Source organism: Coturnix japonica, chromosome 5, assembly GCF_001577835.2.
Source record: "Coturnix japonica isolate 7356 chromosome 5, Coturnix japonica 2.1, whole genome shotgun sequence".
NCBI classification, from domain to species: Eukaryota; Metazoa; Chordata; class Aves; order Galliformes; family Phasianidae; genus Coturnix; species Coturnix japonica.
The window spans coordinates 23,716,565-23,741,017 of record NC_029520.1 but is presented as its reverse complement, the minus strand read 5'-3'; the positions used below and the strand labels follow the sequence as shown (position 1 = coordinate 23,741,017).

The window sequence follows — 24,453 nt, the reverse complement described above, 5'->3', positions numbered from 1 at the left end:
AAACAAAACAAAACACAAACAATTACAACTTGCTGGATAATTAATGCAGCTTAAACCGCATGGTCTGGTAGCCTCTTTGTGGAAAATCTCCATCATTTTATACAGAGTGCTCCGTTATCCTTCTTATTTCCCACAAGGTTATAGAAGGCAACGTGTACTGCTCTACAGCCAGTTACTTTGGCTATTCCTTCCTTGTGTCCCACAAAGCTTTCCAGCTCCCAATTAAAAAATGCCTTGCTCAGGGAAATGATAGCTCAACCAAGCCTATAAAGCATCTTCTATATCCTACCTCCTCTTTCAATTTCTATCCAATTAAGCTAAGAGCTAAAGCTCTTTGATTGCTTTGTTGGCTTGTTTTGGTTTGGTCTTTCTTGTGGCTTCTTCGGACTTCAAACTGATAAATTACATCTTGTAGGTGAAACAATTACCGCTTCAGTTTCACAAAGCAGACATGTCGTTTCAGTTGCCTTTAGATTTTTGAAGGACTTCTTACAAAATACTGCTAAGAATAAGAGACTATCCCAATATGCATTTTACTTCAGTGATTTATCAAATATTACGCCCTAGAAATAATTTGTTATATGTTTTGGTCTACAGTACCTTTTTATTACAGGTTTTTCCCCAGGCACAGTAGGGATATTCATTGAGATCTACAGGCTGATGCCCACATCAATAATTAGGACTGGCTATAGTTCATTGTTCCCAGCTCCTAAGCAGTGCTTAGAAGCAAAGCAATCTGCAGATCAGGAAAGGTTCCACAAAGCAGTGTGCCTATGGGGCTTTATGAGCCATGGAACAAACTGAAAGCAACACCAAAGTCAAAGTATACATGCAGTTAGGATGACTAAAGGCACAGCAATCTAAGAATAAAATCTCAGACTGAGGCCACAGTGATAGCTCTAGAAGCATCCAGAATATTAAGAAGTATATAAGTAGAAAGCAAGACATGAGTAGAAGTTTTGTACTTCTATTATGAGACTAGGACCTGCAGACTGATCTTTTACTTCCTTCCAAACCCCTCTCCCTGCCACCAAACAATCAAAGAACCCACAGATACCCTCTACAAAATGTTCTGATGTATAGATATGGACATCGCTTACCTGCGGTAACCTCCCCTCCTCCCACCTTTCTTCCTTCAGGATGTACTCCTGAAAGACCTCAAAAGAAACTTACTCTTACTACTTTACATGTGAGAAACAGGAAGCCTCCCACACTGATCTGCATACACTGCACTGAGCTTTGTCCTCCTGCCCTGTTTCCCCTGAGGATCGCCTACAGGAATTCTTACCTAATAAATCTCTCATTACCCATTAGCTGTTCTTTAAAAAAAGGCAACTTGAAGCAAGAAATTCCACTACATGTCTTCAAAAACAAGAGAAGTGAGGTGGAGTGAGAGACAAAGCAAGAAGATCTTGCATTGTTGAAACAGTGCTTTTACAAGATGGTACATCTACAGTGTGGAATGTATTTAAGGTAACTGAGCTAGCTCATGCTCCAAGACAGTACTGTCCATTTACTGTGCATTTCTAAGAACCACACTCACAAGATTATAATGTTTCCTGCACACAAGTCTTACAAATTACCTTTCTTTGAACGCGAGCAGGATATAGACTTTGAGAAATGAAGCGTTAGCACCTTTGTGACACTATGTTTTTAGTTAAGTTGCTATCAACTTCAAAGATTAAGTATTGCTTTCTGAAAGTGAAGCATGCTTCCACATCAACATTTTTGGAGAAGGGCTTTTTCCCTGCATTATCAGGGTCTCCACATCTGCCCAAAGCCTGTGTATTTAATATTTTTAAAATTCCACTAAAGAGATGATTCCTGTGGTTTACGTCACCAATTTTTCCTTCAGCAGGAAATCAGCTGTCAGAGACCTGACATCCACTATCGATGCGTAAAGCAAAACAGTTCACATCTCTTTGTGCAATATTACAATCTCATGTCCAAAGCAGACAAAGGAGAAAATGAAGCAGCACACAACATTTTGATCCCCCCAAAAAGAAAATACTTCCTTGTAGATTCTGGCTAGGTCTTTTAACTGGCATTTTTTAAATACAAAGCTAAAAATCAGACTTGTAATTGCAAGCACTTTGTGTATTAGATACCCATAAACTGAACAAATGAGCCTGGAAAAAAATGAAAAAGCTGTTAGCCACTACTACTCTAACAATGGTATCATTTATGCAGTGAACATAACCATCCAACACCGACTCCTAATTTATCCCCTACAAAGATACAGGACAGCAGTATTAAAGACAAGTTTCTTCAAAGGCCGGAGTGTCAGGATATGATACTCTACATCATCCCTGCAAGGAATAAAAGGTCCAGTGCCAGTTCAGTGTCCCAGCAGTATAAAACTTTGTTACCCTCTTTACCTGCTTGACAAATGATTTTACCACCTGCAAATGTGATCTTTCACCAAAACCACATTTTCCAAAAAAATAAAAAAAAATTAAAAAAAAAATTAAAAAACACAAATTATTCACAAAGAGGCCAGTTATTGTTTTGAAGTGACAAACAGGAGATCTGCAGAGCAGGCATTTCTGCCCTGAAAACCACTGGCAGTTCCCAGGTCTTCAAAATAGCATTCTCTCTATGCATATGAAAAAGGGTAGTAAGGAATTCTTGATTTTGTAGATTGAGATATACTCATGTGTGCATACACATATGATTTACACATCATCACCTCCTGCAGAAGAGGTGAATATTGCCACATCATTAAATAATTCTTGAATTGGACCCACAAAGAACAGTGACAGACATCAAAAACAGCAAGGCACATTTTAAGATGTTAGGTAACAGATCAAAATGCAGATAAGCTATATTTAAGACATTTAGCTAAAACATCAAAAGTGTTCAAAAGGACTTCACAGATATCTAACGCGCTGCCATCTGAGAGACAGCATACTATTCTGAAAGAAAAACAGCACTAAAGCGCAGCTATTTCTGCAACAGAGACTGACAAAACATGACTGATGTGCATAAGCCTGCGTTACATCACAGGAACAGTACGTCTGAACCAAAACAGCTAAGTAAACCCTTCTTTTGTCCAGAGAGAAAGAGTTTTTTTAACATCACTTTAGAATCAGAGCCAATGGGAGCAACTTGAAGATATACACAGTAACCCATGTGATATTTAACACCAGAGTCTTTATTACAGCTTAGCTTCCTAGGGAGATTTCAAACAAATGTACACATGCATAACAAAATGAGCAGCTATCATGGTGGAGATCCTTATCTTTTGAATTCCCAAACTCAGATTTATTTTCACCTTAAAAATTAATTAGGTAGAAATATCATTCCGGTCACTTGACTTTGACTAAGTGAAACAGAAGCAATGCGTTGGAATTAGTGGTGTAATGGCAAAGGGACTAGCACAGTAAGAGGATGTTACAAAAGTGCTCACCTATCACAGAAGATCTGGGCCTGCAACAGAATCTCCACAAGGGATGGATCTCCAGAAAGAGATCCTTCCCCAGTGGCAGTCAGCCCTTAAATGGGGCCTAAGAGAGGTGCAGCCAGGCTCCACCCCTTCCAGACCTTCACCTGTGTTCCCAGGGTCCTTTCCCCAGGTGCTCAATCAGTGGTTCAGGCCGTGACTCAGCAGTTACCATACGAGTGGCTTTCAGGAAATCTTTTTCCATAATATCGTAGTCCATCCTCATCCTGCAAAAACAGCTTTCATACATAAGTACAACATACCATATCATTTACCTTGCATTCTTGAGCTCTAATACCTCTAGAAGCTACAGCAGTAAATCCTTGCACATGACAAAGTCTCCCTGAAACCATTCCCTTACAGATCAGAAAGAAATGGGTTGTTAGGTTTTTTTCCTCCCACCTCCTCTGAGCAGCTCCAAGTGGCAGCAGCAGCAACACAGCTCTGCACTGGGCTGTGCAGACACACAAGTGATTTGCAGCTGCTGAGGTAGCAAACACAGCCCACTCACTTGTTCTTCCCACAGGAGAAAGATGACAAGATGACATCTCAGAGATGGGCTTTTACCAGAGACCATCTCCTGGAGCATGCTGGCCTATATCATGGGAGCTATAATACCACAGCTCAATTTCTGCCAACATAATTTGTTGGTAACTACTTATGCTTGCATAATCTACAATAAATCACCTTGTTAAGCCAAAAGTCATGAAATCCCTCCACAAAAGTAATTAAAAATATGAATAGGACTGAAATGTCTTTCAGTTAACTATTCCCAAGGACCTATGTAATCCAAAAGTAGGACCTGAGTAAAAGTTTTGCATAAAGGAACATTAAGACTTTTTATTCCCTTTAACCCTGCAGGAAAAAAAAAAAAAAAAAAAAAAAAAGGAAAAAAAGATAAACTTGTTAATCAACAGAATATGCTGCTCAGTAAAGTATATCCAAACATTTCCAGCAGCACCAAAGAGAAGGCAAGGTCTGATCAGAGACTGCTAAGAGTACCTGAAAGGAAGACACTGTGGATAGTCTAAGAGCATACTCTGAATTTGTAGCAACTGGTAACTTAAAAACTAATCACACATACAGGTGTGAAATATTAACAGCTGACTGGCAAACTACCAGGAGTCACTCGCTGGCATGCAGGTGTTCCTTGCCATAATAACAGCCAGAAGTACTATACTAAAAAAAGGGAACAAATAAAACTCCACTGAAATAAACACTTACTCTTAGCTAATTCAATTAAAGGCCATTTTCATTCACAAGTTTTTCAAGTTTTTTTCACAAACTTTAGAGGTGACAAAGCTGATGCCTCAGGAGGAAAGTTTTACCTTCTTACTCAGAGAGAACTCAATCAAATAAGTAGCATCAGTACCCCCGGACCTTAAGAGTTATAAATACAAAAAATACACCCTAAGCAGCTTTACAAAGGGATTTCATTGTGTACTTCTGCTTCTTACATTGATTTTTATAGAAATTCAATACTCGCTACAATAGAGATCTTAATAAAATACCCCTCAGAGCTGAGAGAGAGCAGCTTTGGCTAAGTGCACTGCTGCTCTCTGCTGGGCCTGATCAGACCTGCTTCCTTATCTGTCCATCACCAAGCAGACCCTGGCAGAGCTGCACTTAGAGACCATCAGGACTGCTCTGGGAGCTCGAAATTTAGAACTAAAGTCAAGCAGCAACTTCTATAAGCAAAAATATCTAGAGCATGGTGTCACTGCAAGGCTATGGCAGCTCCTAAGGTACAAAGCATACAAGGTTACATAGGATCTTAATATAACTGCTCTTATTCCACTGCAATTAAACCAAGGCTAAGTTGTGCTTAGACTCTTGCTTTTGATTTCACTTTACAAGGAGCCCCGTGCATATTCCAGTTGCTGAAGCTTGTGTTCCCCACCATAAGGATACAAGAGGAAGCAAGAATGATTGAACCCAGAAGTCGCCATATGTAATACCCAAAGGAACTGGCATTCTTTAGCTGCTGTTTAACTTAGAGACTACATCAATGTCCAAATAGGCAATACAGCTGTAGAGATAAGCAGTATTTCAGCATTACTAGGTTCCTACAGACACACTACGGGACACACAGGCACACAGCAACCACCCCCACAGCTCTAACAGCTGTGAGTGACCGCAGCCCGCCGAGCAGCTTTTATACGCCTTTCCCGCCCAACAGCCTCTGTGTCCCCGCCCCTCCACGCGAGTGTCAGGCGACGGCCTGGCTATTCGCTGAGAGAGCTGTCCATCAAGCGGCAGGTAACGCGCGAGAGCCAATCAGAGGCGCATATCGAGCGGAGCCGTGGCGCTGTGGTGGCGGCGGTGAGGAGCGCTGTCGGTGCGGGGCGGTGGGGGGCGGTTGGCGGCGGCCCCGCTTCAAGGCACGGTCCCGCTTCAGGGCTCGGCTCCTGCGGACCGACCCTCGCGGCTCCGCGGCTCCGCGGCTGAGGGCCCCGCCCGCCGGCTGCCAGGAGGCCCTTCCGGCTGAGGCCCGGCAGGCGTCAGGGCCTGGTCCGGGCCGGGAGGCAGCAGGCAGCAGGCCCGTGTTGCTGCCCTGCCCTGCCCTGCCCGGCCCGGCCCAGCCCGGGCTGTGTCAGCGTTTCTGTCCTCCCGCAGGAGGTGAAGGGGCTGCGGCCGGGCCCTGCCAGGCACACGGCTCTGAAGGACGGACCGGCGTTTGGCTTACGGACAGCGATGGGGAGAAGCCACGGGGGAGGCAAGGAGAAGCGAGGGTGGGGCTACCGCAGGCGCTGCCACCGCCCCCCTCGGCGCCAGAGACCCAATGGCAGACACTGCAGCGACAGGCGAGTGTGGGCCGGGCTGGGCCGGGCTGTCCTCGGCGTCTGCAGGATGGAGCTTGTGCTGGGTACTGCCCGGGGAGCGTGTGTCTGTCCGGAAATGTATCGCTTGCTCAGCTTTAGAGAAAGAGATGCACGCGTACGAGTTGCTGCTTTAGCTCCGGTTGGGTAAAAGGTTAAAAGATGTCCCCTAATTCAGAGGATGTACAATAGGAATGTACTTTATTAACGAGCTTGGGGTGGCTGTATTTTTTCTCCTTTGGAGATTAAGTTCTTTAAAAATCTCACACCTGTATAGCTGAACAGCAGTAGGGCTGGTTTTAGAATCTGAATTCTGTACTCATTGTGTTCCAATAATGTCTGACTCATGAAAAACGTTTCGACCTAACGATTTTAGGGTGACCTTTCTTAAAAGGTGGGCATTGTACAGGTGAGTCAGAAGGCATCCTGAAGGAGTTTTACTCATCGATGCTTAATGTGCCTGTTTAAATGGCTTCTAAAAGGTGAAAGGTGCAATTACCCTCTTTACTGTGGCATTTCTTAGAAAAGTAGAGATGTTTCTGTCTTGAAGTGTTCCTTAAGGTTTTGTTTGGCTTACGTGTTTCTGAACCTCATCAGTGAACTTCCAGTCATGAAGGCAATGGCAAAATGTTTTTGACCTGTCATCGCTGTTTTACCCATGCTTTTCCCATTTACTTTAAGCTGTAAAGAGTTATCAAGATGGGCTTTTCTTTTAAGCAGGGGTCACAGTAACATGTCCAGAATTCATCTTTTTCTGAGTAGAGTTAGAGACATGCAGGATCAGTAACTCTCTCTGATGTTTTAGTGATAGTCAAGCCTTGTAACATACTATTATCTTTAGTGTTCATGAGAAGTTTTTAAGCTAAATACTTTTACTGTTCTTTTTCCATTGGTTAGCGTACGGTGATACACAGAATGTGCTTATCACAGACCTGGAAAGTAGTGCTGTATTAATGTGACTAACAAACTGTTCTAAAGAGGCTTTGTGGAAGAGAAGTATAGGACAACTGTGAGTCTGTCTTGAAAGCAGTACTACTTTTTTAGGCCTGAAGAGGAGGAAGCACAAAGCCCAGTGAATCCAGGTCCCAGCTGCAGTGGAAATCCTTCTTCTTCCAGTTCAACACAGAACTCTGCAGTACCAGGTAAGAGATGCCATTTACAGGTCAGAAATCAGCGTTTGTGTGTTGACTGTATGAAAAACATAGTAGTGGGTGTGTTAATAGTATGGGGTTAGAGGATGAACATAAGCTGGAAAGTTTACAGAGAGAAGTAGTATCTGAAAAGGTGATCAAAAAAGATGTAGTAAGGGAAAATCTGGGAAGCAGGACAAAATGTACTTTTGGGCCCAGAATTCCATCTTTTACATGAAAACTTGTGTGCTTAGCCAAGCTGGTATAAACCAAAAAGAAATATTTCTCTCTCTTAAAATCAGTATCTGGGGAAGAATACGAACTTTGTTCTTTTGTATCTGCATTGAAGATATTATAAAATACATCTTTAAATCAAAACCTTAAATAAAATAAGACAGCATATAAAATATATGTATAATGTAGATTGAATTATCCAGCCTTTTAAAGGACATATTTATCTACCACTTTGTGGGGAAAAAAAACAACAAACGAATAATGCATTTCTATGCCTTCAGTATATTTGTCATCTGTAAGACGGAAGATCTGGTTAAATGACCTGTTCATTCATTATTAGGGATTCATCTGGCAGAACCAGGCTTGATATAGTAGCAGTGCTCCTGAAGATAATGTCCCCCCATTTGCATTCTGGTTTTCTGATTCATTAAACATTGCTAGGAAAAGCTGAGCCTGTGGGAACCTGTGTATCTCCACAGTAGGAGAGTCCTGAAACACTGCTGGCACTGGAACCTCTTAGTGACTGTCAAAGCCAGAGTATATCACCCTTCTCTTGATCAAGAGTTTGTGAGCCTGTTAGGAAATAATACGTATAATCCAAAACATGTGTTGCTGTGTGAGCTGATTCCATGTACTAAAGCAGCGTGCTTTAATTCACCTTGCTAATAACAGTCACTAACTGTATGTTTTTGTTGAGGCAAATACAACTTGGTTGTTTGTTGCCAGGCTGAAACATAAGAGATGATGACAATGAGCTGAATTGCAAATAACCTCAAATGCAATTTGTAGTAGTAGATAAGGGTTTAAATAAAAATTCTTGAAGACATTAATATTCACCATTTCTGAAGTAAAATTCTTTATCTTGAGACAGCATACTGTTATTTTGCCTGTCTGTGTGAATTTACCTGAGTAGTGAAGCACTAAAGCCAAATGATTCTATACTCAGATCATCTTCGGGAAGAGCCCCTGTATGTTGTCTAATTGTACTCTAGCTTATATCAAGATCTCTCCTTGGTGGTGGTGAAGAAGTGGTTTGTTCTGGGCAGGGAATTGCTTTGTATTTGGCTTGGGTGGTACTTAGTTGCCTTGTTTGCTTGGGACTGCCCTAAAAGTAGACATAACCTGGAGCAGCCCCTTGTGATTGATGCATAAAGAAAGGTCATTTTTGTTACACAGCGAAACCTCTCCTTTCTGCTTCTCTGAAGTGTGAAATCTGTGTGAAGTTCACTCTGGCCAGCAGTAGCATCCCTTCTGTATCTGTGTAACAGCATTGCAGTTGCAAACTACAAACTTTTTGCTTTAAGTGGATGCCATCTGTTTCCAGTCTGTGTAGCATCCATGGGACCACCAGGGGGCAAACTCTGAGCTGTGTAACACATTCCTGTTAAGATGTAGGATGTCAAAGTGTAATAAATAACTTTGGCTGGCTGGCTGATTTTGCTTTTTTGTTTTTGTTTTGTTCTTAAGAACTGCCGGGATTTTACTATGATCCAGAAAAAAACCGCTATTTTCGCCTCCTGCCTGGACATAATAACTACAACCCACTCACCAAGGAGAGCATTCAGTACAAGGCAATGGAAAGTAAAAGACTGAGACTCTTAGAAGAGGAAGAACAACAAAAGAGGGTATGTTCTGAAAAAGACTGTAATTAGTCTTCAAGTGTGCTCTGTCTTGGGGCAGGTGACAAGCTGAAGTCCTTCAGCTTTTTCCTATGGTACAATCCCATAAGCTGTCTGAAGGAACAGAAATTTCTTTTTGCTGCGAATTTATAGCTCTTGAAGTCTCTTGTTTGGTTGTTTCACACAGGAAGGAAAGCAGGTCACTGAGCAAACACAAAAAAAGAATCTTGTAAAGGGACAAACTCTCAGAATAGCAAGTTGTCTAACAGTTACACTTGAGTCGTGACATTGGGTGCCTGGTTTCAAATCCCTGCTTTGAACTGACAAAATGAGACTTCTGTTGTAGGTTTTCTGTATGTTTATATGCCCAAACCCGAGGAAAAGATCTGTTAATTTATAATTCTACACAACTCTTTATCCTTTGCTCTCCCTAGTATTTATGAAATCTTAAAGATTTCACATGAAATCTCGAAAAAGGGTGAATGAAAAAGTTGTTTCACAGTGCTGTAAGACGTGCAGTTAATAGTAGTCCTGCAGTAATAGAATCTTGCTATGTAATCAGATTTAGTGTTTTAGAGTGAAAGCAATTTCACACCCCAAGGTGGTAATATTGATGGTGTCAAGCAAAAACAAGAGCTATCTGTATTTAGCAGACCAGGGAGTCAGTGCTTGAATGTGCTTTGTAGACCTGAAACATTATTGCACATAGGCTAGAGGAAAAAGTTATCCAGATATCCTAAACATCCAAGACCTGTGGCCATGTTTGAATCATACACAAGCAAATAACTGAGTACATTTTCATCCTATTCCAGAAAACAACAAGGGCTGGATTGAACTCGTCTGTGCTGTTACAGAAAAGGCAGCTGGGTTTGCTCAGCTCCACAAGTTATTGCAGGTACGATGATTTGTTTTCTGTTTGCTATATTGAGTTCTGCTGTCAGCACAACCATTGCTGTCAGTTCTGTTTGTTTTGTTTGCAATTCTCACTCTTCCGCTAAGGAGAGAGTAACGTTATTTATTCTGACAGAAAAAGCAGTATTTTTTAATAATCAATTTTCTGGACTGGTGAGAATTCAAATGTGAAAGATGCTTCCCTGTCTCGGATGATTGGGGTTTAAGGCTTCCCATTTCTTTCTGTGTGGTTGTTTGCTACATTGTTCTGTTTGATTACAGTGTAGCATTTCTTTAATGCTCCTGGGCTGACAGGGTCATTTCCCCCTGGGTTAGAATATCTGTTTTCAGATTGAATAACAATGTACAAAGCAAGTTAGTGGCTTGATATGTTCCTGCTACTGAAGGTGTGGGGGGGTTCACAATGGGATGAGATGGGATGAAATATCACGAATGTGGAAGATGCACAGGGGTTATGCAGTTTCATGGGATATATAAGCGAAATTGTAGCATGCTAGTTTGCAGGCATTTTATTTTCTGTGATTAAGAAGCAGTTCTGGCTTTCTTATCCAGAATTCTTTTCATCGGCATTTAACCTAGGCTTACCCAAGTTCTTTCTCTCCTCCCTCCCCAACTGCTTCTACAGGCTGGTCCATGAACTAAAAGTGAACTGCATGCAGAGGAGGAAGATAGAAATTCACAGTCCAGATTCCTCAGTTGCTGGAACCAACAATTTTAAAATAATTGTGGTATGTTACGAGAACTGATAAATCTTCAGGTTAAAAAGAGCATTTCTTCAGTGAAAATTTTAACCAAACCTCATAGGTCATATTTTGCTTTCAAATATGCATTGTCCCCATTGTGTCAGTTCTCAAAATATGAGCTAAGTAGTTTTTAACAGGTAGGAAGAAACCGTTCCTTTCCTGGAGAGGAAAATGATGAAAAGATTGGATATATAAGTGATTTTTGAAGCTGACCAGCATATTCTATGGGGAATAAACAGGAATCAAGTGGATAATTACTATGGTGGCTTTTTGAATGGGAAATTTAGGAAAATGAAAGAGGAATTTGGGGAGTAACTACCCTGCGGTCTAGAGATTCTGTATAATTATCGTTAACAATTTTACATCTTATGCTATAAAGGCAGTTTCTACTGGATTTGGTTGTAGTGTGTGTACAGGAAAGATCGCTGGAGCAAGTAGCTTCCATTTGTCCATGTAGAAAGATCTGCAGGAGAGCAAAACAGAGCACTGCATAGGTATTTGAGGCCAAAAAGGAGCTGGAAACCTATTGTCACAAAAGAAAAGTTGAAATGTAGCACCATCATTTTGTTGTGATTTGATCCAACACAAGGAGAATCTCCTATAGTTGTGCAGTGTAGAAGAATTTCATATTCACTTTTTATAAGATTTCTTTCTTTGAGTCCTCTACTGATACCAGTCTGTGCTTCATAATTAACCAGAGCAAGTGTCTGGTATAATTGGAAGTAGTATGTATCATTGGCTAAGGATTAAATATTTTCTTACTGATATTTTTTTCTATGCATTCATAAGAAGAGCTTTTGACCACTATTTTAAAAATGAATAGAAAGTTGATGGTGTTACAGGCATCAGAATTAACACATTTCTTTCTTTTAGGCACCTCAAGCCATTATTTTCAGTAAGTTTCACTAAGTGCAACAATGCTTCTGTTTTACAGGCAGATGTTGCTTGTGAGCGAATATTCACTGTGAACGACGTAGAGCATGGAGGATGTAAATATGGTATCATCAACCTCAGTGGTTTGGGGAAGGAGTCTCTCACTGTGGAGATGTATGACAACCTCTACTTCACAAACCGCAAAGTACCGTGTTCTGTTCCTGCTTCCTTCAGTTGTCACATTCACAAACACTATTACTTGGGAGGCACAGGTGAAAAGCATGAGGCATGGGAAAGGGTTTAGTAGGAGAGAATAGAAGAATCTAGCAGTGTGTTATTGGGATAAACACAAAATTGTAGTAAACTCGTCTCTGATAGTTTGAGTACCAGCAGTAGTTCTCCAGGATGCTGTGCTACTATTGGAACTGAAGGCTATTGAAGGACCTTCCAAGGATAGTGCTTACTTCAGAGTTGTGCATAGCCATAGCTGTCAAAACCGTGTTGAGAAAGACAAATTTGTATGCTTCTTTCTTAAAAATAAGTTTGGAAAAGTGTATTTATTTCTGAACATGAATGTTTAGAACAGGCTTTGGTAAGCTTTTCATGCTCAGATCTTTTAAGGGTGATCCTTTAAATAATAGGACGTGCTTGATGCCTCAGTCTGTATCTGGACAGGTGTCTCAATACTTCCCTCTCTCCTGTACATCTAAGAGGGGTATAAGGCTAAAACAAAATACCTGTATGTCCCTGCTGTGCTATTTTGTGGGATATGGAAGTGTGCCCACTGCATAGTTTCATGTTATCTTTGCATGGAAATACCCTTTCATTAATTGAGTAAGAGATCTACAAAAATAGTATGTCTTCTTGTGTCTGAAGGTGAATTCTGTGTGCTGGGCATCATTGACTCATCCAGACTCTCATGTTTTATATCCTTTTAAAAAAGCAAAATGTCAGTTCTGTTTTGACTGTTCTGCACAGAGCAGTTGACTTTCAGGAAGATCTCTTATGTAGCTACTGTAGAACTCTTGATTTCTAGAAAACGGGAATTTTAAAAAGGCTGGAATTTGCTGGCTGTTGTGAGACAGGTGATGTTATGGATATATGTAGTATTGTTCCCATGCAGTAAAGGCAAAAGACTACTTTGCCTGCACTGGAGATTTGCCAGTCTATTAATAGTGCAGATGCCAGACCAAAAATGGTCTAATGATTAGAAATTGATTGGGCAACAACAAGAGAGATTTATGGCAACTGACTTTCTCTTTTAAGAAGTGGAATGCTCTGAAGTGGGTTTGGTTGGTTTCTGTTGTAAACCACCCTCATATTGTTTGGGGGGAAGATGAAAATGGCAGGAATTCGTTGGCATCGTGCTCTGCAACTTTGAGAACACATTCTGCAGATTTGTCTCAAAAGAAAAGGAAAGGAAGGCTGATGGTATAGTAGAGGAAGCAGCAATGGACAGTGCAGAGTCACAGGAGAGAGGAACAAAAGGGGATTTAAAAGTGGGAGATGGCAGGCAACAGAAATGCTATTAAAGCGCCATTAAAAGTGGCGAGTAAAAGAGAAAATGAAAAAAAGCTTACACCTGTGTCGTGGCTCAGGGGAATAGCCACACAATTCAGAACTGATCCAGAAGGTGGCAGGAATTCATCATCTTGCCTAGAGATGGTTAGGAGTTGAGGACAGTTAGCTTATTCGATGCTTTCCAATAGTCACATCACAGATTTAACCCACCAAATTTGAAAAGCAGCTTTCAAAACCAGTTTATGCCTGCTACAATTTTTATGAAGTATTTAATGAAATCTAAATTGACTCTTGATTCCTTAATATGTGTACCTCTTTCTCCAACCCATCTCCATGCAAAACAGTTCTGTATCAATGCAGTGTTATCATCATGTAAAGATGAGAAGAATGATCCATGTAGGTCCTGCAGGTTTTTTCTATCCATAGAAGAATGCCTTAGTATCTCTCTCAACCTTATCTTTTGGTAGTGAAACTACAAAAAGTAAAATTGGAGTTCTTTCTAGCTCATTCCTATGAAAGAAAGGAAGCGTAAGGGCCCAATTGTGAGTGTAAAGCACAATAACACTCTTGGAAGATGTTACTGAAGGGAAAGTATTGAGAGCAGCAGCTGTGTCAGAGCATCTTACCCTTCCCAGCTATAAATACTACGCAGCCTTTTCCATTTTAGGGAGAAATCTTTGTTTTCCTTAACTCACTCCAGCACGCTGTGTCTCATGGGAATTGCAGAAACTCCAGGCTGTGCCAGTCTGCTTCCAGCATCATTGTTCAGCAGCACTAACCCAGGTAGGGCATCGCTGGGTTTTTTTGGATAACAGGGTATGCAAAGAGTACAAATCATGCGCACACTTCAGTGGTTGATGGGACTGTTGTATTGTTGTAAAAATGTAGAAAGTTTGGAGCAGAATAAGAAACAAACATTAAATAACTTACCTTGATAATTAATTAACAAGCAGCATTCAAAGCTCAAGTTTATTTTTAACTGCTGCTGATGCAGTACTTGACTTTGGCAGGAGAACACCTCACTTGAAAGTAAACATTTGAGATTATTCATTTGAGTAGCTTGGCCTTTAACTAACACACAGAAGCTGCATACAAGAAATACTCAAATTTCCTTATAGACTATCCAGTGTCATTGCAGGATACTTTGTCATAGTAGCTACTCAAGTGTGCTCAGTAGATTAATCGTAGGTGGAAAGCTGCTGGAAGTCTCACCCCATGGCTCCTTGTACAGTACTAAATATCATTCTTAGTTGTGTGTAAGCATGACTCATTTAGAAAATCCTATGTTTATAGAACAAAAATATTATATGTTCTATGGGGCAGCAGCTGTGCTGATACCTTCAGAACATGCTGTACAGTCGTCAAACCTGGTGTCCTATTCAGACATGATCAGTTAAGTTTATATAGATCAGATCTGTGTCTGTGCTAGAAGAGTATGGACCCATTTAAATTGTTTGATGTTATTTTATTTATGGAGCCTTGGGGGAAAGAAAAAAGTCGGGGGTGGGGGAAATGATTCATAGAGCTGGTGTGAACTTGAAAAGTCACTAAAGACAGATGGTTACTAGGCCAGTGTGCTCTGTAGAATATTTTAAAGCCTGCACCAGTCAGGTGCCCCTAGTTATGCTCAAGTCCTTCTGTCTGGTATTCTCTACAGGCTGTTTTAGATATTTCTAAGCGTCTTGCCTTACTGCAATCTCCTGAATTCTTGTTTTGAGGGAAAATTGCTGAATAGAGGGTGTGAGCAAAATAGAACTTAACCGATCTGAAACGTGGTTTTAGATGTGTCTCCTGTTCTGCCCGATATCTGTAAGATCATGGCAGACATGCCATAAAGTAAATGAAAACTGAGCACTTTAAGCATGTGAGTTGGTAGACCTTGTGCAGGAGCTACACAAGCAACAATCAAATCTAGAGTATTGTTACTTACTCAAACCTGCTTTGTAAACAGAGACAGCCCAGGAGAATCAGTTGTAGAATCAATAAAAGAAACAACAATACCAGTCTGTCCTTTTGTTTTGTTTTGTTTTCTTTTCCTTTCCTGTATGGGTTTGGTTGTTTTTTCTTGTGGTTGGTTATTTTTCAATTTTTCGCTGTCTTCACTGTCTATAGAACTTATAATAGAAGTTAGGCTTTAGCCAGTCTATAGCTTTTGAAGTCTTCAAAAATGGCTTGCTTTGTGCAAGTGTTATTTTTCTCTTCTTTATTTTTTTTCCTGCTCTGAAGAATTTTAACAGCCTCTCAGATGTGGATATAGACAGATAAAGTGTAAGTCCTAAGCTTACAATCATGAAAACCCACTTTTGTTTTCTGCATCTTGAGTACCCAGGGCTATTAACATTGTCTCTGCTTCTAATTACGACGTTCAGAGTAACATCCAGAGAAGCTTTCTGAGTTACATTGTCCTTGTATTTTATGAATGTTCTGCGTGTTGTTCATTCCTCCTAGGAGATCGACCTGGAATGCTGTGCAGCTTCAAGATATCTACGGCCTGGTCCTGTGCTTGGTGCCTGAATCCACAGGCAGACAACTGCTTCAGCACAGGTGATCTGCAAAGCTAGCAACCACTTTTATCTCTGGCAAAGACTTCTCGCATAAATCTCATGCCTGCTACTCAAATTGTAACTAAACAAACATAACATCTCCCTTAGGCCTGACGCGACGAGTTCTTGTGACCAACGTAGTGACAGGGCATCGACAGACATTTGGAACGAGCAGCGACGTCTTGGCACAACAGTTTGCCACCCAGGTACAAAGAATCATACACCTTTTTCTTTTTCAGAGCACTGATATTAGTGGTCTTTCTGTTCTGGTGTGATAGGCCTCATCATGTTGTATAGAAGGTTATGACTACAGTTATTGTTCCTTAACAGAGGTGATATGGTCCTATGCTGGCACACAGTGTAATAGCAATGAAAGAAATAACTGACTTCAGACTGTGGCAGCAGAGTAATTTTTGTTCAATATTCAGGGATAAAAAGGAAATAATGGAAGTAGAGAGTGCACGGCAATCACACACTGTAGGATTGGTTTGTTTTTGCCAAATGACCTGATTTCATTAACACTCAGTTTATTGTCTTCATAAAGGAGAAGAAAATGGCTATAAAATTCTAATTGACTTGTAAACAAAGACTTAAGGAGAGGGGTCAAATTGGAACATGAGAATTTCAGTTCCTATTCTGCTGTTATGTTAGACTAAGTTCTTGCTAACCTTGCTGAACTTTTACAGCAGAGGTAAATACGTGAGGTTTGAATGGAGCTAATGAGTTAGCTGAAAATTGCTGTACTAAAAATTCTGATTCTTAATGCCTGCGTTAATGATTTCACAAATGCACCAGAGAGCTCAAAACCTTAAGTAACTTCTGCAGAACTTGTACATCCTTTCACTTGTTACACAATACACCTCTCTTTTGGATTCTTCCAGACGCCAACACTTTACAATGGCTGTCGTTCAGGTGAAATTTTCAGCATTGATGTACGCCAACGCAACCGAAAGGGCCAGAACTGGAAAGCAACTCGTCTCTTCCATGACTCAGCAGTTACATCAATTCGCCTCCTTGAGGCAGAACACTACCTTATGGCATCAGATATGGCTGGAAAGGTATGGCTTTATTATCTTTAGGCTATACTGTTCTTTTTAGTATCTAGGCAATAACAAGTGCCTACCCCAGTCCTAAAGATGGATGCCAGTTCTTTGCAGAGTAGTGTGTAACTGGGTGGTAGTTCCCCATTTGGGTCATTACTGCTCAATACTAAGATCCAGTTATTTACCAACAGTTGAGCGATCTCTACTCTGTTAACATGCTCTTTGGAACAATTTCTTTACCGTGCAGATAAAACTGTGGGATCTGAGAACAGTGAAGTGTGTGAAACAGTATGAAGGTCATCACAATGAATACGCTATTCTCCCTTTGCATGTAAATGAGGAGGAAGGACTTCTTACAGCAGGTATGCTGACTTTTTCTCCTCAATTTATAAGAGTATGGCAGTGATTTTCTTATCCTGGAGGAATGTTTCTCATGTACAGATGTTGAAAGTTGTGAAGCTGGGAATTCTTTAAAATTCAGCAAAAATTTGCCTTTAGGTGTACTATAATCAACTACAAAATCTAAAATAAGATGTTACAGATGCACACGTACTGTAATCATTCCCATAGTGCTCTCAACTGCTTTGTTTTCAAAGTCCCTTTATCCTTTCCCCAGCGTAGTTTAAGAACAGAGAAGAAAATACTTCAAAATGAAGGTCAGAGAAGCAATGCATTAACAGAATGCTTGAAGCAATATTTTTATACTGAGACTAAAGACCATATATATAGGTTTCTTTGATGCTGACACGTGGCAATGGACCAAAGCTTGTAAGGAGAGCTCCCTGTAAATTGTTTCTCACTTGGGCTTATTATGAATATACACAGCTGCAGTTTGAGACTTTTTTATTGTGTTTCCTTTTTGGAAAAAAAACAAAACAAAACCAAAATCCCTAAATCTTCATTCTTTGGCTCAGTTTCTTAAGTTCACTTTAAACTTAGGGATCTTTTCTCCTTGGATCTTTCAGTAAGTGATGGAATAATGAGAATAATTAAATACTTTTAACAAACTGAGTTTTTCTCCACTTTGTTTTGCTCAGGAGCTTGATAATAAGGAAAGCACTCTTACCCTGCCTTTTATTGCCTAATAGGAAATGCATATTTTTTTCCTCTTTACCCATAAGGTGTGTAGAAACAGTCATGTTTTTTCCCCCATACGCTACCTTCAGCCACTGTGATGAAAATCTTGCAGTACCACAGAAATGATTCCTGGTGTGATGCTGACCACTGATGTCCTTCCTTTCCAGTTGGTCAGGATTGCTACACCAGAATTTGGAGTCTCCAAGATGCCTCTCTGCTTAGAACCATTCCTTCTCCCCACCCATCCTCCAAAGATGCTATTCCCAGTGTGGTATTTTCTTCAAGACTTGGAGGTAGACGGGGAGTTCCTGGCTTGCTCATGGCTGTCAAACAGGATCTTTACCACTTCTCCTATAACTGACACCACTGATATTCTCTTCTGACCCAGTATACAATGCTGCTAGCCTATACCTGACTTGAGAATGTTTACACACATCACCATGTTGTTGCATAAAACTACATGCCGCATTTGCGTCTGCTTTACCTGAGAAATTGCAAATTTCTGTCAGCAGGTTTGGCAAATCTTGCTGTATACATCTCAGGCATTTAGTTAATAAAAGCTGAATGCTGATAATATCTTGTTGGCTGTCGCTGGTGCTCTCTCAAATCCTTGCAAACATAGCATCAACTGCATGCTAGAAGGAGGCCAGGAAGGCATCAAGTGGCAGAAACAGTTTCAAACAGAAGCAAGAAATAGAGGACCTGCACCCTACACACATGCACAAGTTAGGGATAATGACCCTAAAGAGCTGCTGTTCTGCCACAGCAGGCTAAGCAGTCCTGTGCCTGCACTCAAGGAAAATCTTTGCCGCCATCCTAGGCATGGTGTAATCTTATCTGGCTTTTGTATGTCTCAGCAGAAGTTATTCTTCACCTAAAGCTTTTAGCCAGAGAAACCTATTTAAAGGAGGAACTGTACCCTACCACCTTCATCATGATGGGCCATCGTTTCCACTCCACCTCACACTGGTGCATATACACGGAAAGCTCTTAAGCTGTAACTGAGGAGAAGGAATACTTGCAGTTAAGCAAACTGTTCAGTCACAAGAAATGATTTTTCCTCAGTGGCTGCCTGTGTAAGCCGCAGTGTGAGCACAGTACTCACAGTTGTCAGGAATGAGGTACTGGCAGGTGGTGTGAGCTTTCTAAGCATGCATTGAAGTCGTAGTGTTGCAGCCTACCCCTCCCCTCTGCAGCCCTGCTAGTGACCTGAGCTCACTGAGCACACTTTATGAGTGTCTCCAGCTTGGCTTTCTCCAGAAGGAACTGAGTTCAAGTAGCTCTGCAGCACAAGTCCAACAGAAGAAGATTCCCTTTGCAATGCTGTGCAAGCTTGAGCCTAGACTGAAGTTTTTTGGTTTTCTTTGTTTGCTCATTGGTTTCCAGTGCATTTCCCCTTTCAAGTGAACTTGGATAAGGTAATTACACAAAGGGTCCTGCAGGCTCCACATTCAGTTCTCCCATCTTCACATGACCTTTGGGCCTAAGCAATACACTATTCTGGGAAACTGCCTCTCAGCAGCTCCTGTTGCTCATTATGCTTCATTTTTCTGCAGCTGTCTCCTTCCCTTTATGCTTTCTCACCCGTGAGTCAATACAGAAGACAAAAAGTTATAGCAGGAAAACTGGCCTCATGGGAGCAGCATGAATACACTCTACAAGAAATATGTGTTGCTAGGGTATTTAAGATGCAAGATAAATCCCAGCAAACACTCAACACAGTTTCTTCCCCAAGTATATGTTCAAAGTCCTCTAAATTTTTCTTGTATTCCGTTAAGAGCTGGCTTCCCTTCTCTTGACAGCTATGGCTCTCCTGATACACCTGGCTTTAGCATTTATCTGCAGAGCATTTTATTCTTTCCTCACAATGTGGAGCAGATACTGCTTGCAGCACGCTCTGTGCTGCCACTTCTTTCTATGGAACATGTTTATAAAGCTAAGCATCCCGTGCTCTCATCAGATGATGAGTCTCACTTCACACTGACTTGCGGGCTTTTCTCACTTGTTCTATGTTGGATAAGCAAGAGCCCAGCTTGTCTAGTGTGGTCACCAATTCCTGGCTTGCCTTGCTTTTCAATTTGAGAGCATATTTTGCAGCTTATCTTGTTATAATCCCTTGGGACATTTTCTGTTGCATGCACAGCAATTACTACATGCAGCACAAGTTTCAGAAGTATTTGCACTGGCTCAGTTAATAACATATGCTGCAACTAAGCACCTGTTCAGAAAACAGAACCGTAACTAACCCCATCCCACTGCAAACTCCAGATGTTTGCATCTGACAGTCCATTCAGAGTTGGGCAGTAACATGCTCTATATTGATATTCTTGCTAGCAAACATATGGAGTTCAAACATTTGCAAGTGGCAAACTGCAGTAATCATGAACTCCCTTCAGAAGAACTAATTCCAGAACGTGTAAATAGCATTTAACCTCTTCAGTGTTGTTAACACCAGTAGGGTCTGCTCTGCAAGAACAAGACCCTGCAATAATCATGTCTGTCCAGTTACTGTGGGAAACGCAGGCTAAGAGCTGTGGCAGAAAGGCACCTTATGTAACTAAAGACAGTTTATTTTCTTTGCTCCTTTTTAGCCAAAGCCAAAAAAACAAAAAGATACTCATTTGCTTTCTGTTGTTTCCAGGAACCAAACGTGAACATGTCCCACCAAACCCATTTTTTTACCCAACCAATGCTTTTGCAGCCAATGCTTCTAATGAAGCCTGCAAGAACAGCATGAAATGAGAGGGGAAGCAGAATAAAAAGAGAGGTAATTTGGCTTCAGTAACAAACCACAAGCGGTGTGCAGGCTCTGGTTGGTATATTAAAATCAACTGTTTGTTTATTATGCAGGAGTAGCTCGGCCCCTAAGGTACCTTAACAAAAATAAACCTGCACCACCCTCTCTCCAGCTCCAGTATCAGAATATCCTATTTCTTTGCCTCAGATTCTCTGCAAGCACCAGATCTAGTAGAAAACTTTAGAGGCCAACCCTGCACTCCAAGCTAAGCTGTAGTATGTCTCATCCATCAGGCACAATTTGTTGGGTCCTTTTTGCTCACTGTAGCAAAGCTCAGAGAGGACAACCAGGCTCTCCTCTTGGACCACACTTGACTGATAGGTTATAGAGCTTCAGGGCTGGCAAAAAACCACACTGACATCCCTGAGCATCTCTGTGCTTTTCACACTAGAGCCCACAGCCACCAGGAGCACTCAGTGGAGATATGCTACATCTTAGGAGGGGAAAAGAAACCTCATCCTCTAGAAAACTTACCAAAAACAGCTATTGAAGAATGTTCACGTCCTGAACTAGCTACTGTTGCTTCGCACATCCTAGTTACCTGTGTTCAGCCAAACACCAGATTGTTTATGCAGTTCAAGGGCTCAGCACCACACACAGTGAGGTTCCAGCAGGCTCCTACAGAAAATACAAGGCCTAGAAAACCAAGGTCATGCTGTGCTTGTCACCTCCCTCAAGCCAAAGTACAGGGCATTATTGACTTTCCACAGCTGAGCTAACCTTTTTACTTTCCATCTGTTGCATACAGCTCCATACTGCAGTTCCTCTCTGATGGGAACTCCCTCCCCAGTTTAAAGCAGGATAGGACCCAGGTACTCTGTCCCTCCTTGGTGAAAGAGCAGCAGCATTTTCCTTGTTCCCTCCCTTCAGAGAAAGAACAGTGGGTTGTTGGGTTTTTTTGCTAGTGGGAATCCCCCAGGATATGAGAGATGAAGAGGAACTGGGCCACCTTTTTGCAGTAAGAGCAGATATATGACATGGACAACAGCCTTGCCATGCCATTCCTTCCTGTTCCATTGCAGCGAATTTAATAAATGATAAAAGCTTGCAGATTGCCAGCCCCTCATCACCATGATTGTTTTAGAAGTCACAGACTCTTAGCCTTGTTTTTCCATACATGCAGCATGCTCCTGTTGTCATTTCTCTCCACCCTTTAAAAACCCTCTAGGTCACATACAGTAAGCTTAGATTTAACAAGTAGAAACACTTCCACTTCTCTAAGTACAAGTGTCTAAAGCAGGGAGGGCATTCACTTTTGGGTCTTCTGGGCAGTAGTAAGGGACAAAAAGTTGCAGGTGAAGCACGAAAATATAATCAAGATCACTTGGCCTTTTCTTGTTCAAACAGTTCCTTTCCTACCCGCAGTTCTATCATTCTGATACCACATTTAGCTTTCCGATTATCGCAGCATAATTTGCTGATTTTGAAAGCCCTCATAGTAAGCTCTATTTATTTTGGCATTGCCACGATTTCATTGTTGATCTGCCTGCACTGCGAACAAAAATCTTCTATGACATACACAGCTACGTGCTGTGCTGACAGAATATACGTGTTGACATTGCTTTACCAAGAAAAAGTGCTCAGCTAAAGCAATAGGGAACAAAAAACAGACGGCTCGATCGCTTGTCCAAATCACTCTCTGTTCTCAAATTACTGGCAAAGGCACATCCGTTAGTGCCAAATCCTATTACGGCCATAAGTGATAAATTAAATGCAAGGACAAAGCCTCAACATGTGACACTGTATCAACTGAAAACATCAGTTGACAACAGAATACAAAAGCAAGAGGTTGCAAAATCTAAGACAGTAGTACATAAATCTGCTATGGATAGTTACACTGGAAGCAAAAGGAGAAAAAGTCTGTATCAGCAGGTGGGAAACCAGTCCTGCAATGTTCAAGCAGAGACTCCCCAGATCAATGAGGGGAATGTCTCGGCACAGCCACAGCAGACAGGCAGCCAGCATAAATGCCAGGCAGACCTAACATGATGGGCGTTCATTTCAACAAAAGCTACTGCTTACCTTGAAAGGCAGAATATCATCACATTCACCAGAACACAACCGAAGGTCCAATTCCCAAGTGACACAATGGGGAGCATAAGTGATATATTGGCAACTTCAGCAACCTCACCTGTGAGGAACTGGTCAGGAGGATGAACAAACAGGAAATACAACAGAAAATAATTATAAAAGGGTGAAAAACAAAAGTAATTTTTCTTGTGCAAGACCCCAGCAACAGGTACATGTCACAGCTCTGCCATTTGGCCAGCTTCTTCCCTGGCTGCAAGTCTCAGGTACACCTGCTATGCCTGTAAGCCAGGTTTGGATCAAAGCTTTCAGGCGGATACTCTAACTGAAAACATGCACATCTGTATGAAGCTCACATATCTGCTTCCCAAGAGACAGAAACACACCACCTGTTTGAAGGTGAATCTTTGAGCTGAATTGGCATTGAATGGAAACAAATCCATCAGAGTAATCACATCAGACATTTCTCCCTCTAGAAATCCTGTCCTGTTTTGCAGTACATAGTTTTTCATTTGGGCGTGCTTTCAGGAGTGTTTTGCACATCATTTAATTTGCATGATTCTTATTTCAATGGCTTTTTTTCAGAGCATTTTCTAATCTGAAGAGGTGCAGATGATGTTTGATCTGTCAATAACCAATCTGACATCATTTTTCTGGCAAAAGGTTTACATCATACTGTCCAATCATTCAGTAACTCAGAACATGCTTTTTATCGTGCCACATCCCAGGCCAATTGAATTCATTATCTTCCCACTAGAGCTTATTCATTTTAGCTACTGACATACAAACATTGCAGTGAACTCCATTTGATCCAAATGACACATTACCATCCTCTCTGGGGGGAATTCAATGGTAAGTCCTTAATTCATCTTCGGTGTAGATGCACAATGATCTTGTGGAAATTTCCTGGATAACACCCCCCCTTCCCATCCCCACCCTTGTAACTAAACAAGATCTTATCATCCAGCATTAGAATTAATTCCTCAGTTGCATATCTTGCTCAGCCTAATTTGCACTCTTCACATCTTGCACAGGAGTTACATTGAAGTATCAGACCTGTCTCGTAACACAGGAATGGCATTATGAAACATCTGGGCTTTTGCAATGCTCCAAAAAGGCTGCTGTCAAGTGCAGACATTTTGCAAAGATTCACTCTGGTTAGGCACTCCCAATACCTCCACAAGCAAAGCTTCTCACCCAGTAGTTCATTAATATAACTGTCAAATATTTCTACTGCTGGCATTAACTTTTGTCTTCAGAAGGCCAGTCCAAGCACATGGTGCTTCCCTGTTAAATACTTCAGTGGTCCCCACACCACCCCAGATGTATTGACTTTACATTTCCTGTGAAGCTTGCTGTCCAAAGACACCATTTAGAGCCCTTTTGCTTAAAGAATCCTGATAATCCTAACATACTAATACCTCATAGGGTTAGGCTCTATTAAAACATGCATCTATCCCCTTTAAATGGTTAATCCACTTAATAGCCATATTCTTTGCTCTGTTTACTTGCAGCACCCAATACAAGCAGAGTAAGGAAGAGCTCTTGTCTGCAGAAAACTGCAGAGAACTTAAACCTCACAGATATTTTCCCCCTAATTTTGAGAAACAAAGACCCAAACAATCCTCTCAGTAATTCAGCCTGCTGCAGGTTAAACACAGCAAAAACATTT

At 41.3% G+C, this 24,453-nt stretch overlaps 1 protein-coding gene across 4 annotated transcripts in view; it reads left to right on the top strand.

The window, feature by feature from the left end:
- Positions 1-5,688: 5,688 nt before the first annotated feature.
- DCAF4 (DDB1 and CUL4 associated factor 4) overlaps positions 5,689-24,453 on the top strand; it is a 36,671-nt gene continuing 17,906 nt past the window's right edge. For 2 of the 4 annotated variants that reach the window (XM_032444925.1, XM_015864625.2), the window contains exons 1-13: positions 5,689-5,764; positions 6,059-6,246; positions 7,306-7,403; positions 9,093-9,250; positions 10,057-10,139; positions 10,782-10,884; positions 11,834-11,977; positions 12,649-12,698; positions 13,997-14,076; positions 15,742-15,837; positions 15,945-16,042; positions 16,718-16,894; positions 17,127-17,241. In XM_032444925.1, coding sequence (XP_032300816.1) covers positions 6,137-6,246; positions 7,306-7,403; positions 9,093-9,250; positions 10,057-10,139; positions 10,782-10,884; positions 11,834-11,977; positions 12,649-12,698; positions 13,997-14,076; positions 15,742-15,837; positions 15,945-16,042; positions 16,718-16,894; positions 17,127-17,241 — 1,312 coding nt within the window. In that variant the 5' untranslated portion in view covers positions 5,689-5,764; positions 6,059-6,136. Of the gene's footprint in view, positions 5,765-6,058; positions 6,247-7,305; positions 7,404-9,092; positions 9,251-10,056; positions 10,140-10,781; positions 10,885-11,833; positions 11,978-12,648; positions 12,699-13,996; positions 14,077-15,741; positions 15,838-15,944; positions 16,043-16,717; positions 16,895-17,126; positions 17,242-17,916; positions 18,101-18,123; positions 18,533-24,453 lie in introns of those variants that run through there. The other 2 variants (XM_015864624.2, XM_015864626.2) reach the window with 2 other exon arrangements.